The sequence below is a fragment of the Budorcas taxicolor genome, chromosome 4, assembly GCF_023091745.1.
Source record: "Budorcas taxicolor isolate Tak-1 chromosome 4, Takin1.1, whole genome shotgun sequence".
Lineage (NCBI taxonomy): Eukaryota > Metazoa > Chordata > Mammalia > Artiodactyla > Bovidae > Budorcas > Budorcas taxicolor.
The window spans coordinates 15,469,652-15,487,680 of NC_068913.1; the positions used below are offsets into that span (position 1 = coordinate 15,469,652).

An 18,029-nucleotide genomic window follows, 5' to 3' on the forward strand; every position below is an offset into this window, starting at 1 on the left:
CCTCATTAGAACTGACTCAAATGCATTCCTTTTTATGGCTAATATTCCACTGTGTATATGGGCCACAGCTTCTTTATCCATTCATCTGTTGATGGACATCTAGGCTGCTTCCATGTTCTAGCTATTGTCAATAGTGCTGCAATGAACACTGGGGTACATGTGTCTTTTTCAATTTTGGTTTCCTCAGGGTATATGCCTAGGAGTGGGATTGCTGGGTCATATGACGGTTTTATTCCTAGTTTTTTAAGGAATCTCCATATCATCTTCCATAGTGGCTGTACCAATTTACATTCCCACCATCAGTGCAAGAGCATCGCCTTTTCTCCACTCTCTCTCCAGCATTTATTGTCTGTAGACTTTTTGATGAGAGCCATTCTGACCAAGGTGAGGTGATATCTCACTGTAGTTTTGATTTGCATTTCTCTAATAATGAGCAATGTTGAGTATTTCTCAGGTATTTGTTAGCCATCTATATGTCTTCTTTGGAGAAATGTCTGTTTAGGTCTTTTTCCCACTTTTCAATTGTTTTTTTTTTTTTTTTCCTGGTATTAAGTTGTATGAGCTGCTTGTATATTTTGGAAATTAATCCTTTGTCAGTTGTTCCATTTGCTATTATTTTCTCCCATTCTGAGGGTTGTCTTTTCACTTTGCTTATAGTTTCCTTTGCTGTGCAAAAACTTTTAAGTTTAATCAGGTCCCACCTGTTTACTTCTGTTTTTATTTCCGTTACTTTAGGAGGTGGGTCATAGAGGATCTTGTTTTGATTTATGTCATCGAGTATCCTGCCTATGTTTTCCTCTAAGAGTTTCATAGTTTCTGGTCTTACATGTAGATCTTTAATCCACTTTATCTTGGTGTATGGTGTTAGGAAGTGTTCCAATTTCATTCTTTTACATGCAGCTGTCCAGTTTTCCCAGTACCATTTATTAAAGAGGATATCTTTGCCCCATTGTATATTCTTGCCTCCTTTGTCAAAAATAAGGTACCCCTAGGTGCATGGGTTTATTTCTGGGCTTTCTATCTTGTTCCATTGGTCTATATTTCTGTTTTTATGCTGGTACCATACTGTCTTGATGACTGTAGCTTTGTAGTATAATCTGAAGTCAGGAAGGTTGATTCCTCCACCTCCATTCTTCTTTCTCAAGACTGCTTTGGCTATTAGGGGTTTTTTGTGTTTCCACATGAATTGTGAAATTTTTCAATCTAGTTCTGTGAAAAATGTCATTGGTAATTTAACAGGGATTTCACTGACTCTATAGATTGCATTTGGTAGTATAGTCATTTTCACAATATTGATTCTTTCTACCCAGGAACATGGAATATCTCTCCATCTTTTTATGTCACCTTTGATTTCTATCATTAGTGTCTTATAATTTTCTGTGTACAGTTCTTTTGTCTCCTTAGGTACGTTTATTCCTAGATGTTTAATTCTTTTTGTTGCAATGGGGAATGGGACTGACTCCTTAATATTTCTTTCTGATTTTTCATTGTTAGTATATAGAAATGTAAGTGATTTCTGTGTACTGATTTTGTATCCAGCAACTTTGCTGTATTCACTGATTAGCTCTAGTAATTTTCTGATACTATCTTTAGGATTTTCTATGTACAGTATTATGTCATCTGCAAACAGGGAGAGCTTTTCTTCTTCTTTTCCAATCTGGATTACTTTTCTTTTTCTTCTCTGATTGCTGTAGCTAGGACTTTCAGAACAATGTTGAATAATAGTGGTGAAAGTAGATACCCTTGTCTTGTTCCTGATCTTATGGGGAATGCTTTCAGTTTTTTACCACTGAGAATAATGTTTGCTGTAGGCTTATCATATATGGCCTGTACCATGGTAAGGTAGGTTCCTTCTATGCCCATTTTTTAAAGAGCTTTAATCATAAATGGGTGAATTTTGTCAAAGGCTTTTTCTGCATCTATTGAGATTACATATGGTTTCTATTTTTCAATTGGTTAATACAGTGTATCCCATTGATTGATTTGCATATACTGAATAATCCTTACATCTCTGGAATAAACCCAACTTGATCATGGTGTATGAGCTTTTGGATGTGTTGCTGAATTCTGTTTGCTAACATTTCGTTGAGGATTTTTGCATCTATGTTCATCAGTGATATTGGCCTGTAGTTTTCTTTTTTTGTGTTGTCTTTGATTTTGGTGTCAGGGTGATGGTGGCCTCATAGAATGAGTATGGAAGTGATCCCTCCTCTGACATTTTTTAGAATAGTTTTAGAAGGATAGGCATTAGCTCTTCTCTAAATGTTTGACAGAATTCTCCTGTGAAGCCACCTGGCCCTGGGCTTTTGTATTTTGGGAGGTTTTTGATCATAGCTTCAATATCAGTGCTTATAATTGGGTTGTTCATAATTTCTGTTTCTATGAATCTTCCCATTTCTTCCAGGTTATCCATTTTATTGCCATATAGTTGTTCGTAATAGTCTCTTATAATCCTTCGTATTTCCACATTGTCTGTTGTAACCTCTCCTTTTAGATTTCTAATTTTGTTGATTTGATTCTTCTCTCTTTTTTTCTTGATGAGTCTGGCCAAAGGTTTGGCAATTTTCTTTATCTTGACTAAAAGAACTAGCTTTCAGTCTTATTAATTTTGCTATAGTTTCTTTCATTTCTTTTTCATTTATTTCTGCTCAGATCTTCATGATTTCTTTCCTTCTAGGAATGTTGGGGGTTTTGTTCTTCTTTTTCTGGTTGTTTTACATGTAAAGTTAGGTTGTCTATTCGATGTGTTTATTTCCTGGGGTAGGACTGTCCTGCTATAAATTTCCCTCTTAGGAGTGCTTTCGCTGCATCCCATCAGTTTGGAGTTGTCGTGTTTTCACTGTCATTTGTTTCTAGAAATTTTTTTATTTCTTCAGTAACCTGCTGGTTATTTTAAAATGTATTGTTTAATCTTCATATATTTGTGTTTCTTACAGTTTTTTTCCTGTGATTGATATCGAGTCTCATAGCGTTGTGGTTGGAGAAAACGCTTCATACGATTTCGATTTTCTTATATTTACTGAGGTTTGATTTGTGACCCAAGATGTGGTCTATCCTGGAGAATGTTCCATGTGCCCTTGAGAAGAAAGTGTATTCTTCTGCATTTGGATGGACTGTCCCGATGATATCAATGACATCCATCACATCTAATGTATCATTTAAGACTTGTGTTTCCTTATTAACTTTCTGTTTTGATGATCTGTCCATTGGTGTGAGTGGGGTGTTAAAGTCTCCTACCATTATTGTGTTACTGTCAGTTTCTCCTTTTATGTCTGTTTTTGTCTTATGTATTGAGGTGCTCCTATGTTGGATGCATAGATATTTACAACTGTTATGCCTTCCTCTTGGATTGATCCCTTGATCATTATGTACTGTTCTTCCTTATCTCTTAAAAAATTCTTTAAGGTCTACTTTGTCTTATATGAGAACAGATATTCCAGCTTTGCTTCCCATTTGCATGGAATATATTTTTCCATCCTCTCACTTTTGGTCTATATGTGTCTTGAGGTCCGAAGTGGGTTTCTTGTAGACACCATATAGACAGGTCTTGTTTTTGTATCCATTCAGCCAGCCTGTGTCTTTTGGTCAGAGCATTTAATCCATTTACAGTTAAAGTAATTATTGATATATATGTTCCTATTGTCATTTTCTCAACTGTTTCAGGTTGATTTTGTAGATCTTTTTTTCTTCTATTTCTTGACTATATAAGTCCCTTTCTTTAACATTTGTTGTAAAGCTGGTTTGGCGGTACTGAATTCTCTTAACTTTTGCTCGTCTGAAAAGCTTTTCCTTCTCCATCAATTTTGAATGAGATCCACGCTGGGTACAGTAATCTTGGTTGTAGATTTTTCCCTTTCAGTATTTTAAATATATCCTGCCATTCCCTTCTGGCAGGCAGAGTTTCTGCTGAAAGATCAGCATGTGAGGTTTCCCTTGTATGTTACTTACTGCTTTTCCCTCACTACTTTCAATATTCTTTCTCTGTGTTTAGTCTCTCTTAGTTTGATTAGTATGTGTCTTGGTGTGTTTCTCCTTGGGTTTATCCTGTATGGGACTCTTCGTGCCTCCTGGACTTGATTATTTCCTTTTCCATGTTGGGGAAATTTTCAACTATAATCTCTTCAAAAATTTTCTCATACCCTTTATTTTTGTTTTCTTCTTCTGGGACCCCTATAATTCAAATGCTGGTGCATTTGATATTGTCCCAGAGTTCTCTGAGACTATCCTCAGTTCTTTTCATTCTTTTTTACTTTATTCTGCACTTCAGAAGATATTTCCCTCATTTTACCTTCCAGCTCACTGATTTGTTCTTCTGCTTCCGATATTCTGCTACTGATTCCTTCCAGAGTCTTCTTAATTTCAGTAACTGTGTTGTCTGACTCTGTATGTTTATTCTTTAATTCTTCTAGGTCTTTGTTAATTGGTTCTTACATTTCCTCCATTTTGCTTTCAAGGTTCTTGAACATCTTTACTATCATTATTCTGAATTCTTTTTCAGGTAGTTTGCCTATTTCCTCTTCATTTATTTGGACTTCTGTGTTTCTAATTTCTTCCTTCATTTGTGAGGTATTTCTCTGCCTTTTCATTATTTTTTTTAAAACTTATTGTGTTTGAGGTCTCCTTTTCCCAGCCTTCAGGGCTGAATTCTTTTTTCCTTTTGGTTTCTGCCCTCTCAAGATTGGTCCAGTGGCTTGTGTAAGCTTTGTATAGGTGAGATTTGTGCTGAGTTTTTTTTTCGTTTGGTTTTCCTCTGATGGGCAAGGCTGAGTGAGGTGGTGATCCTGTCTGCTGATGACTGGGTTTGTATTTTGTTTTGTTTGTTGTTTAGATGAGGCATCCTGCACAAAGAGTTACTGGTGGTTAGGTGATGCCGGGTCTGCTATTCAAGTGGTTTCCTTCGTGTGAGTTCTCACTATTTGATACTTCCTAGGGTTAGTTCTCTGGTTGTCTAGGGTCTTGGAGTCAGTGCTCCCACTCCAAAGGCTCAGGGCTTGATCTCTCATCAGGAACGAAGATTCCACAAGTGGTTTGTTATGACATTAATGAGATTAAAACAAATACCCAAAAATGAGATACCAAAGAGGAACCCCAGACAAATGGCAGTTATAAAATCAGGCAAATAATAATTAAAATAATGGAATAGATACATACACATATACACCCATAAGCAAAGTCAAAACAGTCCAACTAAAAGTACAGTAGATTGACCCAGCGAAGAAAGGAAATCAAAAATTTTATTTACCAGTTAAGAACAAAACTAACTAAAGCAAAAACTGGAAAACAAAACTAAAGCAAGGTGCCAACTGGGGAATAAAGCAATGAAAATAAAACTAACAAGTATGTTGAGAGGAAAAGAAAGAAAGAATAGATATGCAAAGTTAAATAGAGGTAGCTAAAGAAGATTTATATACCTTAAAGATTAACTGCAAGGGGAAAAGAACAGTAGGAAAAGCAAAGGAATAAATGTAGAAAAAATAAGTTTTAAAAATTTAAAAAAGAGAAACAAACAAAAAAAAAGGAGAACACCACAGAACTGCAAAAGCCCAATATAGAGGCAGAGATTTATAAGAACAATAAAAAATGTGACTGAGGGGAAAAAAAAAAAAAGCTCAAAAGCTTAATTAGATTTCATAGTGCCAATAAAATTGACAACTACAATTGTCAATTGTAGAGAGGGGGGAATAAAAAGGGAAAAAAAAAAAAACAAGAAAAAAAATCCAAAAGAATCTACAGAACAAGTCAAAACATTAGAATAACAAAAGTTTCTCTAGAGTTACTGCTGTCAGAGTCCTTTCCCTCACTGGGGGTCAGTCCACGTCACCTCCGAGTATGCCCTCCAACTCTAGGCTGATCTCTGGACCTGCTGTGGGTGCAGCTCAGATTCTAATCTGGTCCTACTCCTGTGTGTTCTTGCCTCCAACATCCACAGCTATCAGAACTAGTGCATTTTCTTTTGTGGGAGCTCTCAATGACCTTTTATATATTCCATAGATACAGAGTCTGCCTAGTTGATCATGTGGATTTAACCTGCAGCTTGTACAGCTGGTGGGGAGGCTTTGGGTCTTCTTCCTTAGCCACACTGCCCCTGGGTTTCAACTGTGGCTTTATTCCCACCTCTGCATGTGGGTCGTCCACTGGGGGTTGCTCCTGAGGCTGCCCTGGAGGACTTGGGTCTGCCCCTGTGAGGGCCAGGTGTGGAGGTGGGGCAGCTGCTTGTGGTGCAGGGGTTCTGGCAGCACCAGTTACTCAGGGGAGTTGGCGGCTAGGGCAGCAGGAAATATAGTGCTCTAGAAGGGTATGGTAAGCAGTATTGGCCAATATGCTCCAATATTCTTGCCTGGAGAACCCCTCTGGTAGAGAAACCTGGCAGGCCACAGTCGACAGGGTCACAAAGAGTTGGACACGACCGAAGCAAACCTGCACACACAGAACCAAGACTTTTTTTTGCCTGTGGCAGCTCTGCCCTTGTAAGAGTTGGGCGTGAAGGTGGCGTAGCTGCTTGGCTTGCAGAGACTCTGGTGGTGCCAAGTGTACAGGGACACAGACTGCTCCCACTGCAGGAGTTATGGTCCCATCAGAGTCCTTTTTCAAGCCTATTGTAACTGGCGATCAGAAGGCCTTTTCAGCCAGTCTTTCTCCATAGCTCCGCCCTTTCAGGCACTTACAGGGCTCCCTTGCCTGGGGTCCTTCTCTGTAGATCAGCACATGAGGCACTTAAAGGGGCACCCTGGGTGGGGTCCTACTCTGTAATTCAGGGCGTCAGGCATTTGATGGGCCAGCCTCTCTATTATTCAGCGGCTGAAGCAGGCGTGTGGGGTGAGAGAGGCTATGGTTATGGGTACACCCACTACGGGTGACTCAGCAGTATCACTTTGCTTCCACTGCTGCCCAGCTTTCCTCCACAGGCACTCCCCACCACAATCTCCTCCCTCACATGCCCTTGATCCATCTCTCCTCAGTCAACAGCAGCCCTTGCCCTGGGTTTACCCCACAATCCCTAAACTCCAGCTCCCAGCCATTGCACCCTCCAGGGGACCTTGTCCCTGTCCAGGGTATGTATGGCTGCAGCAAGGACTGTCTGATTCTCATTCCATTTAGGCTGCCACAAATCAGCTGTTTCCCTCTCAGCCTTAAACGTTTCTCCTCTGACTCAGACAATTGCCCCAGGGTGGGGATCGGGGCCCTACCTCAGTTTCCCCACCTGCCGAGGGCCGGTCCAGTCCTACTAACACTCCTGTTTCTCCCCAGTTCCTTCTTCCTACAGAGTTTTGCGTGGGTCTATATATTCTTTTCCACCACAGGTCGGGTACTCCTGTCCGTTCTCAGCTGGTGTTCTGCATGCTCTTCTGTGTCTGAAGGTGTAGTCCTGATCTATCAGTGGAGAGAGATGTACTCCACATCCACCCACTCCTCTGCCACCTTGTTCCTTTTAGTAGTATCATTTTTGTAAAGGCTTTTGTTTTCCACATAGCCCGTTTTTGTGCAATAGGTCTTTTAACCCTTATGTAGTCTTGGAAGGCAGGTTATTACCCGAATTTTATAGATAAGGAAAATAAGACTCAAAAAGCAGAAATGACTTCCCCATCAACAGCCAGCCAGTAAAAAGCAGAAACAGAGTTTGAATTCCCCATCAACAGCCAGCCAGCAAGAAGCAGAAACAGAGTTTTCAAGCCACTGTTCTTCCTACAGAGCAAAGACGGCTCCCACGTACCTTCCTCCTGCTGTTTACCTGGTCTTTTCTTCTAGTCACACTAACACCCCTTGCAGCGCTGGCAAAAGTCTTTTGTTTCTTTCCTCCACCAGGCCGGCAGCGTGCTGGTGCCAACAGCAGCCCTCACCACCCCACACCCATAAAGGGAAGATGGACCGGAGTCAAGGAGAACGTCTGAAGTCCATTCCTCAGCCCTCCATCTCCAACCCAGCTCTCTCCCAGCCCTTACTCCAGACCTGCTGCAGAAAGGGGGAAAGCAATAGAGAGCGAGCGAGCATGCACCTGTGCTGAACTCACTGACGCTTACAGGCTCTCCCTGTTCATCCCAAGCCAATGCAATCATAACATCCTCATCAAACTGACTTTCACTGGATAAATCAACACCACCATGAGCTAGCCACTCATTTATTATTTGTGGACTTTAACAGAGACATTTTGACTGGGGTTCCATTGAAAACCTGTGGTTACAGTGATGTAAGAGGAATTAGGTGACAGAAAGGGAAAAACCTAAAATTATTCCCAGGATTTTAAAATATTAAATAATATTCATGAAGTGCTAATGGAAAGCATCTGAGTTGCTAGACGATATGAAACAAAATCAGGTAAATCTACATGTTTCACCTTTATCCTGGCTGGCCTAGCCTTAAGTAACTGTCATGTCAAATGAACATGGAGGAATGGGTGGAGAGGGGGAGGGCTAATAGGATATATCTATCACAGTGCTTGACCTAGACTTTATGTAATTATTATCGTCATTCCTCATAAGGAAAATCAAGACCTGAAAGGATCCTTAGCTTGGCTCAGAGACAGAAGTGGCAGAGCTGGAAGGAGTGCCGCTCTTGTTCAGTCGCTAAGTCGTGTCCGACTCTTTGCAACCCCGTGATCTGCAGCACACCAGGCCTCACTGTTCCTCGCCATCTCCTGGAGTTCATCCAAGTTCATGTCCATTGAATTGGTGATGCTATCCAACCATTTCATCCTATGTTGCCCTCTTCTCCTTTTGCCTTCAATCTTTCCCAGCATCAGGGTCTTTTCCAATGAGTCAGTTCTTCACATCAGGTGGCCAAAATAATAGAGCTTCAGCTTCAGCATCAATTGCTCCAATGAGTACTCAGGGTTGATTACCTTTAGGATTGATTGTTTTGATCTCCTTGTAGTCCAAGAGACTCTCAAGAGTCCTCTCCAGCACCACAGTTCAAAATTCTTCAGTGCTCAGCCTTCCTTATGGTCCAACTCTCATATCCATACATGACTACTGGCAAGACCATAGTTCCTTTGGAAGGAGCTAAGTCTCTCCAATTGTAGAACCATCCAGAATATATGGTGCTCTATTACACCATCTGTATTCCCCCATCTATACATTCCTTACGAGGAGGACAAGCCCAAGAGTTCTGAATAAATTAGCAACAACAGAGATGTTTAAAGCGGGTGCATTAGCTATTTCCCCTGAATGCACAATTTGTGCAAAGGAGCTCTGAAGTTCTTTATGGCAAAACTGTTTACACCAAGCTCACACACGCAGACAACATACACTGGACACTGCAGAGTCCGAGAGAAATGGGGTACATTCTGCCCAATGTAACCAGTGTATTAAAAAAAAAAAACTTACCACTGTCCTGGTTTCCCCTTTCTTCTAATCCATAAAGACTTCCAGGGTTTCTGCAGCTTAGCAGCTGACCCCTGTGAAGATGGCGCCGCCCTTTCAACAGAAGGTGGCGGTGGGATAACAGACGCCCTCAGTCCAGCCAAAGGGAACCGTGTTATTTAGAAAAGCAAGGTTCGCCACATACTGCTCCGAGCTACCATCTCACGTGCTGCCTCTGGATTTCAGCCACTCCATGAGCACAAGGTAAGGAGACAAGGTACTGGGAACACGAGCCCCCTCTGTTCTTAGGCACTGTATTAATGTCTTCACTAATCCGGAAAGGCACGACCAACTGCGAGGGGAATGAACCGGACACTCAAATCCTGTCTGCCTCTCGCCTTCTATAACCCTGTGACTGAGTCGTGCTCCATCCTTCCTCGCCTTAAACCACAGTGTCAGACCTACTGAGCCAGGACTCCTCCGGTGGTCCAGTGGTTAAGAATCCGCCTGCCAAGGTAGGGGACACAGGTTCAATCCCTGCTCCAGGAAGATCCCACATGCTGCGGAGCAACTGAGCCTGTGCTCTGGAGCCCACACCAAGAGAAGCCACTGCAATGAGAAGCCCACTCTCAGCAGCGAGAGAGGAGCCCCTGCTGGCCACAACTAGCGGGAGCTTGCGGCACAGCAACCAAGACCCAGCACAGCCAAAATAATTCAAAATCAATAATAATGAGCCAGAAACTTAAATTTTCATGAAGGAAGATTTTTGAAGCATTACAGCCTGAAAACACTGGGCTATCTTGTTAAAGTGAAAGTGAAGTCGCTCAGTCGTGTCCGACTCTTTGCGACCCCGTGGACTGTAGCCCACCAGGCTCCTCCGTCCATGGGATTCTCCAGGCAAGAATACTGGAGTGGGGTGCCATTTCCTAAAAGAAACAGCCTAACTTCTTAAAAGCATTTCTACATACTTCATTCTTGGGGAAGAACTCAAACTGGTCACACAAGTCTGCATGTCTTTAGGTGTGCACACACTCACATCACTTACCGAAAGTAACTTCTCCTTTGCCAGCTTTGTCAAACAGCTGGAAGGCCACCATAAACAGAGCATCCGGGGCACACAGGACAGATTCAAATGCCACAAATTCTTGAAAGGATATTAATCTGCAACATAAGATAAGCACAAAGCATAGCGTCAATAGCTTGTGAAAGATAAAAGCATACACAAATATACGGTGAGGGGAAAAATAAAACATCACTGTCAAACACCAAAATTCAAACCTAACAACATGTATAAACACTCAGCATTCCCTTTTACACAGAGTGGACTGAAATAACAACACAGAATCTAAAAGACACGACAGATTTGAGGATAGGGTGACACATTAAATACATTATAATTTCAAATGTAACTGTTTTACCCAACATACTACTTTTGTTTCGGGCATGTTGTTAAGATTCTAAAATTAGAGCTTAGACACTTTAGATTAATATAACAAAACAGCCAGCTCTGTCACTCATTCATACCTTTTCCACACCATGTAACACGGTTCACAAAGACTCACTCATTACTGGCACCTGCCGACCACACGCAGATTAAAGGATGACACCAGGGCGAGGGGTAAAATCCAGATAAATTAGACATGAAATGCGGCTTCCCCAGTGGCCCAGACGATAAAACATCTGCCTGCGATGCAGGAGACCCAGGCCAGGCTCAACCCCTGGGTCAGAAAGATCCCCTGGAGAAGGGAATGGCTACCCACTTTAGTATCTTGCCTGGAGAATCCCAAGGACAGAGGGGCCTGGCGGGTTACAGCCCGTGGGGCTGCAAAGATTCGGACATGACTGAGCAACTAACACTTTCCCTTCCAGACATGAAAAGTGACACCAAGACACTTGTAGTCTGGTAAAACAGATGATACTAACCTAGACTACTATACAGGGAAGACGAATCATACGACAGGCACCAATATGACGGCGACAGAATTTTGGTAAGAAATCGAGGAAAGCTTTGCAGAGCGGGTCTCAAAAATTAGTGAAGTTCTGGTGTGCAGTAGAAGTGGGGGAGGGGTCACCTTAGGGGAAACGGCTGCAGAAAGGCAGGTGCAAAACAGTATGGGAGTCTGTAAAGAAAACAGTGAGGAACTAATGTTCTCTGGACAGTAAAGTGCATCAGAGAACACTGGAAGGAGATCAGAAGTTGAGAGATATAAGTTTCTGAACAAGGCCATGATCTGATCAAACCTATCCATCAGGAAGAACAAAACAGGCCACAGAGGCTTTGACTTCCAACGAGTAAACAAATCCACGGAGGCTGTCTTAGAAAAGTTCTTTGCCAGTTTTGTATTGCTGTTTAGTCATGGAGTCGTGTCCGACTCTTTGCGACCCCATGGACTGTAGCCTGCCAGGCTCCTGTCCATGGGGTTCTCCAGGCAAGAATACTGGAGTGGGTTGCCATGCCCTCCTCCAGGGGACCTTTCCATTCCAGGATCAAACCCTCAGCTCCTGCTTTGACAAGAAGATTCTTGACCACTGAGCCACATGGGAAGCCCCGTTTTGTATTATAAACATCCAAATATTTCAGTGATACATTGGGATAGTCCAAGTCTCGAGGAGATAGAAGGAGAAAGAGAACAGGAGTGGTTTCCTCTGTTTCACTGAACACTTCTTAACATTTAACAGAGAAAACACATTTTCATACAGAGCATGAGCTACAAAGGTAACTTTGCTATTTCCCAGAATGTCACCTAATTATGACGATAATGCCACCAAGAGAGGAAAACTCTGGTGTGTTCATTACACCATCTCTATGTTGCTCGCTACGGGAAACACACCCTTCCGAAAGCAGGGGAACATTCAGGCACAGCAGGTGCTATGGGAAAACACTTGCTCAGAAGGTTTTCTCCTCAACCGTAGTCTGCCTCATGGAGAATCTCGCTGTGAGCAGGACCGGGCGTGCGTGGGCATGGCGGAGAAAGGCAAACACGGAGTGGAAGGTCCTGGCCTGGAGCAGCTGACAGCTGCTCGGGGGTGGGAGGCGGCCACATGCATCTGTCTCCCCGAGAACGCAAGCTGCGTGTCAGAAGTAAAACGAAGAAGAGATAAAGCGTTCGGGGGCACAGTGATTTACACTGCCTGGAAGAATGTAGGAAGGCTCCGCAAAGCTGTGGCATTTAAAGAGCAAATTTTCAAGCTGAAAAGATATTAGAGATCATCGACTTGCACCCCCTCCTTTTACTTGTGAGAAAACCAGAAGATGTTATGGCTTGTGTGAGGTGAGACAACTGGCTTCTGCCACTTTGGCCTAAGAACAAAGTCTCCTGGTTCCCATTTGACTGAGACCGCATTCCAAGTGGTAAGGAAGGATGCAGAGGTGAGAGAAGGGGCGGGGGGACGATCCACACGGAGGGAATAACTCCACACAGAGGTGACCACCAACAGAGCGTGCTGTGCTTGGAGAGGGACGGAGGCACTACCCACCCTGCATCTCGTGACCCTGCGGAGTCGAAGGGTGGTCGAGCTGTCATGCCAGCCACCTGTGAAGGCCTAGAAAGATCAGCTGGAGAATCCTGATTTTTTCTTTTCTTTTTCTCTTTTTGCAGGCAGTAAGAAATCACTGGAGGTTTGGGGGTTAAAAAACATCAGGGTCAGATATTCGTTTTATTTATTTTTATTTTTTTTTTCAGATATTCGTTTTAGAAAAGGAACTGGGACACAAGATGAACGTAACAGAAGAAAGATGAAACGTGGGGGAAAAGGACGAGATGTGGGGAAGACAGCCTGACAGCTAGAGTAAGCAGGGGTCTAAACCAGAGCTGGAACACTAGGACAGGAGAAAGGGGAAAGGAGGGAAAATACAACTGCCGCAGGAATGACTCAGCACGCACGCACGCACGCACGCACTGTGAATGAAGCTGCCCGCACGCGTTCACTCAGGGATGCGCGCGTTCACTCAGGGATGCGCGCGTTCACGCAGGGATGCGCGCGTTCACGCAGGGATGCGCGCGTTCACTCAGGGATGCGCGCGCACCCAGCTCCAGACCACGGAAGGGCAGCGCAGAAACGTGTTTCTGATTGGCTGCTTTCCTCTCGCCACCACCCAGCACGCCCTGGGACATCCTCAACGCCGCACCAACAACCCCACAACCACACACTCACCAGCTTAACCTTGCTGGCAGTTTGGCAAGGCAAAAAAATATTCACGTTCGCTAAATTACCCCTGCACAGATGGTGGTGAATTAAGACAAATCACAAAGTGTGAGTAGAAACGGGATGTCTCTTTAATGTGAATAAAGGAAGACGTAAATAACCAGAAAAAGAGAATCTCGTCTCTCTTAGAACGAAGCCTCCTCTGGCAACATCAGAGTGATTTCATAACTGGCCAAAGAATGCTCTGGTATTTTAGGCATGTTACAGATACCAAAAAGGTATGTAATTTGCTAATCCTGTTAGATACAAGCATCATGTCGATAGATCTACGTAGGAGGTATACAGATGAACTATGAAATAATAATGCTTTACTATTCATCAATGTCATTTTGGATTTTCAAGGTAATCTGACTAGAAGGCTATCAGAATAATTATATAGGACTATATTTATTTACAGTGTGATATCTATAAACATTGTGTGTACATATATATTTTTTTTCATATAAACAGTACTCCAGACTCACTTTACAGATTTAATGGGATTAACATAAATTACAATAAAGAATCCAAGCATAATCAGTTTCAGACCTGGCTGGTGAGCTCACTCACTTCCTTTTCTACCCTCAACTTCCCAAAACTTCGACAGGGGTGTGTGAGTGCTCAGTCACCTCAGTCCGGTCCGCCTCTTTGAGACCCTATGGACCACAGCCTGCCAGGCTCCTCTGTCCATGAGGTTTCCCAGGCAAGAATACTGGGGTGGGGGGGGGGGGGGGCGGTTTGCCATGCCCTTCTCCAGGGGATCTTCCCGACTCAGGGATCAAACCAAGGTCCCCTCCATCTTCTGTATTGTGACTGGATTCTTCACCACTGAGCCAGCAGGGAAGCCCTGGACAGTGGTAGATGCCCTCTCTGATAAATCACACAACTCTGACAAGCTCTGTGACTGGTCTCTAAGGAACAGTCACGCTGGGACACTGATGCTCACCTTCAGCACCTGACTGACAGTGGGGTACGGGGAATCTCAAGATTCAGGGAGAGTAGGTTTCCAGCTACACTATTTCATGGTTCTGACATGAGCAGAGAGTTTTGTGGGTTTTTTTTTTTTTTAAAGCAAATCATTTTTGTTCTCCAAACCACCAGAGCTATTGTTCTTCTGAAAGCCGTTTATAACAGCACCTACAAGTCCTTTAAAGTCTGGGTAAAACAGCTGAAGCACTGCACACTGCTTTCACACACCAAGCCAAGGAGGAAGGGGATTAAAAGTGGAGTGCCTCTTCACATTATGCTTAGGATGATGCAAGATTGCACATCTACTCTGGACAGAGGAAGATACCAGAGGATACCTATACCAAAGTGATGGCAGTGCTTCTTTTTTATTATTATTTATTTTTAATTGGAGGATAGTTGCTTTATGATGTTGTGGTGGTTTCTGCCATACAACAATGTGAATCAGCCATAAGTGTTAAAGTGTGTGTGTGTGTATCTCCTCCCTCTAGAGCCTCCCTCCCACCCTGCCCCGCCCCGCCATCCCACCCCTCTAGGTCATCACAGTGCGCCAAGCTGGGCTCTCTGTGTTATACAGCAGCTTCCCACTAGCTATCTGTTGTATTCCCAGTAATGTATATATGTCAACGCTACTGTCTCAACTGGTGCCACCCTCTCCTTCCGCCTCAGCAGTGCTTCTTTACAGTGGCATACTGTAGGCCTCCTCTCCTGCCCTTCTCATTTTGCAAGGGCTAGCTCTCAGCCTGGAGAGACTTACAGGAGAGAATATATACTGAAAATTATGACATTATGGAAAAAGTCATAAGCCACGTAAGAGACGTAGAGATAAACTGCTGTATGAATTCAGAGGAGGGAAAGGGTACCGTTACACTGAGAGAAAGGAGGAGATGGAGAAAGTAAAATTGGGAACACAGGGCATCAGAGGGAAGCTGTGACCACGTGGTCATGTAATGTTGGTCTTGTAGGAGAAAGCAGATGATCAAGTAGAGAGGGCAGGCAGGGGATGGAGAGACCGTTGACTCCAGTGGGAATCTGGGGTGGGTCTCTGTGCTGAGCACAGGCCCGTGCTATGAACACACAGAGGAAAAGTACAACTTCTGCCCCGAACACCTGGAGGTCTGAGGCTGGGGAGGGGAAGGGCAGCTGGTGAGTGAGGAACCAAGGAAAGCAGACTGCAGATGAAGAGCCACAGGAAGGGCAAGCAAGCTCGAGTAACGGCGAGTGCAAAGGCAGGCATGGTGTTTGCAATAGCAGATGAAGTCTGAAACTTTTAGTGATGTGATGTGTTTGGGCTTCAGACCATTCGATCTGGCAGAAGAGTGTAAAGTGAACTGGAGGGAGAAGAGCCTGGGTATGCGGAGACTGCTGGCTGTATCCAGGGTAGACTCCTGAAGACCTGAAGGAGAAAGAAAGGCTCCTTACGACAAGAGGATCAAAGCACATGGCACCTCGCTCTGCAGAGGGCAACCCGACAGCGCAGCGAGTCTCTCCTCTGTTTAACTGGAAGATAACTGCTTTACAGTGCTGTGTTGGTTTCTGGGTACAGCTTCGTGAACCAGCTGTAAGTGTACATAGGTCCCCTCCCTCCTGAAGCTCCCTCCCACTCCTCTAGGTCGTCACAGAGCACCAGGCTGAGCTCCCTGCATCATACAGCGAATTCTCATTAGCCACAGATAGAGTCTGAACAATGCCCACGCTCTTTGACACCACAATCCGACTTCTCAGAATTTACCCTAAAAAATAATCAACGGACATGTGGAAACTTAAACCTATAGGAATGTTCAAGCAGTATGGTTAACAGTGAAAAGAGGGAAAACCACCTCAATATGTGACAATGCGTGACTGATTAAAGAACCATTCATACACAGAAAACCATCTAACCACTACCAACTGCAATAAACAAATTCATGTCATTAAGTAGAAAATCGGTTACACAAATTATATACAGACAACAAGCCCACTTTGTTAAAAATGGACAAAAAAACAATACACAAAAAGAGTTTTGAGAATGGACACCAAACTGTTAGAGGTATCTCTAGGAAATTAAAAGATTAGAAATTACAATTTTTTTTTCTTTTTGCTTGCCTATATTTTCTAATCTTTTCAACACACACATACTGACTTACTTGTGTAGTAAGAAAAAAAAATTCTATGAAACAAAACAGCAAGGACCTAAACTTGGGTACTGGCAGAAAGACAGAATAAGATGGGGTGTGGGGGGAGAACTAAAAAAAGCAGCAAACAACTGTGGAGAGGCTCACACCACCGCTGGCCATCCAAGGTGGAACACCTCCAGTTCTCTTCCTCCCTGCTGTTGCTTATTCTTAGTGGGCAGTAGCTTGTACCCCATGAGGTCCCTTTCATCTCTCGCCTGGTTCCCATCTCCAGGCCAACTCTGCGGCTATGAAAGTTTAAGCAACTGCACATAAGGATCTGATCGCTTTAGACTCAGAAACTTCGGTCGTAGACAATGCACCATATCAAACTCCAATAACCACTTTTACTTAAGGTTCCTAACCACAAGAGTGCTTCGCAAAAATAACTTCTCCTTATAACCCTCTTCTGTGTGTCACAACAGAAGCTAAACAATTGCACAGATTAATGGCAGAGATAAAAGTAATATCTAACTCCAAAAGCTGGGTTCCAAACACCACACCACCAGGACCACAGATGGACAAAAAAAGAACAAAAACAGAACTAGGCTCTCCTGTGATCACCAGTTTATCAGAAGAGCTTTGTTCTCCATGACTTGAACATCTCTAACAGCTTTGGGGGTTTTCCAGTCTTTTATCTCCCTCCTGAATGCCTGGCAAATATACACTGTTCAGGCCACCGAAATATTTGTACCCTACACTTATTATAAGCCAGGCAATGCTCTTGGCACTGGGGATACCATGAAAACAAATAGGTGGACAGAATCCATGTCCTCGAGGAATTTCCAGTCCACTGGAGAAGGGAGGCAATAAGCACAAACATACACAAATAAAGATGAGATGATTCTAGATCAGGTAACAGTTGTGTAGAAGATAAATCTGAAAAAGGCATTAAAGTAGTGCTTCTTAGTCCTGGCAAGCCTATTTAATGGACATGAGGAGGGAGCAGATCAATCAACTTTTTATTTCTTTTGCTATAAACTTTTTATTTTGTATTGGGGGTATAGCCGATTAACAACGTTGTGACAGTTTCAGGTGAACAGCAAAGGGACTCAGACATATAAATGCATGTATCCATTCTCCCCCAAACCCTGCTCCCATCCAGGCCAGCACATAACACTGAAGAGTTCCATGGGCTGTACGTTGGTTATCCATCTTAAATATAGCAGTGTGTCAGTTCAGTTCAGTTCAGTTGCTCACTCGTGTCCGACTCTTTGCAACCCCATGAATTGCAGCACGCCAGGCCTCCCTGTCCATCACCAACTCCCGGAGTTCACTCAGACTCACGTCCATCAAGTTGGTGATGCCATCCAGCCATCTCATCCCCTGTAGTCCCCTTCTCCTCCTGCCCCCAATCCCTCCCAGCAGCAGTCTTTTCCAATGAGTCAACTCTTCGCATGAGGTGGCCAAAGTACTGGAGTTTCAGCTT

At 43.5% G+C, this 18,029-nt stretch overlaps 1 protein-coding gene across 3 annotated transcripts in view; it reads right to left on the reverse strand.

Moving 5' to 3' along the window:
- SLC25A13 (solute carrier family 25 member 13) overlaps nt 1-18,029 on the reverse strand; it is a 229,996-nt gene that overhangs the window by 134,024 nt on the left and 77,943 nt on the right. For all 3 annotated transcript variants that reach the window (XM_052638583.1, XM_052638584.1, XM_052638582.1), the window contains exon 4: nt 10,342-10,457. In XM_052638583.1, the coding sequence (XP_052494543.1) occupies nt 10,342-10,457 (116 nt within the window). The remainder of the gene's footprint in view (nt 1-10,341; nt 10,458-18,029) is intronic.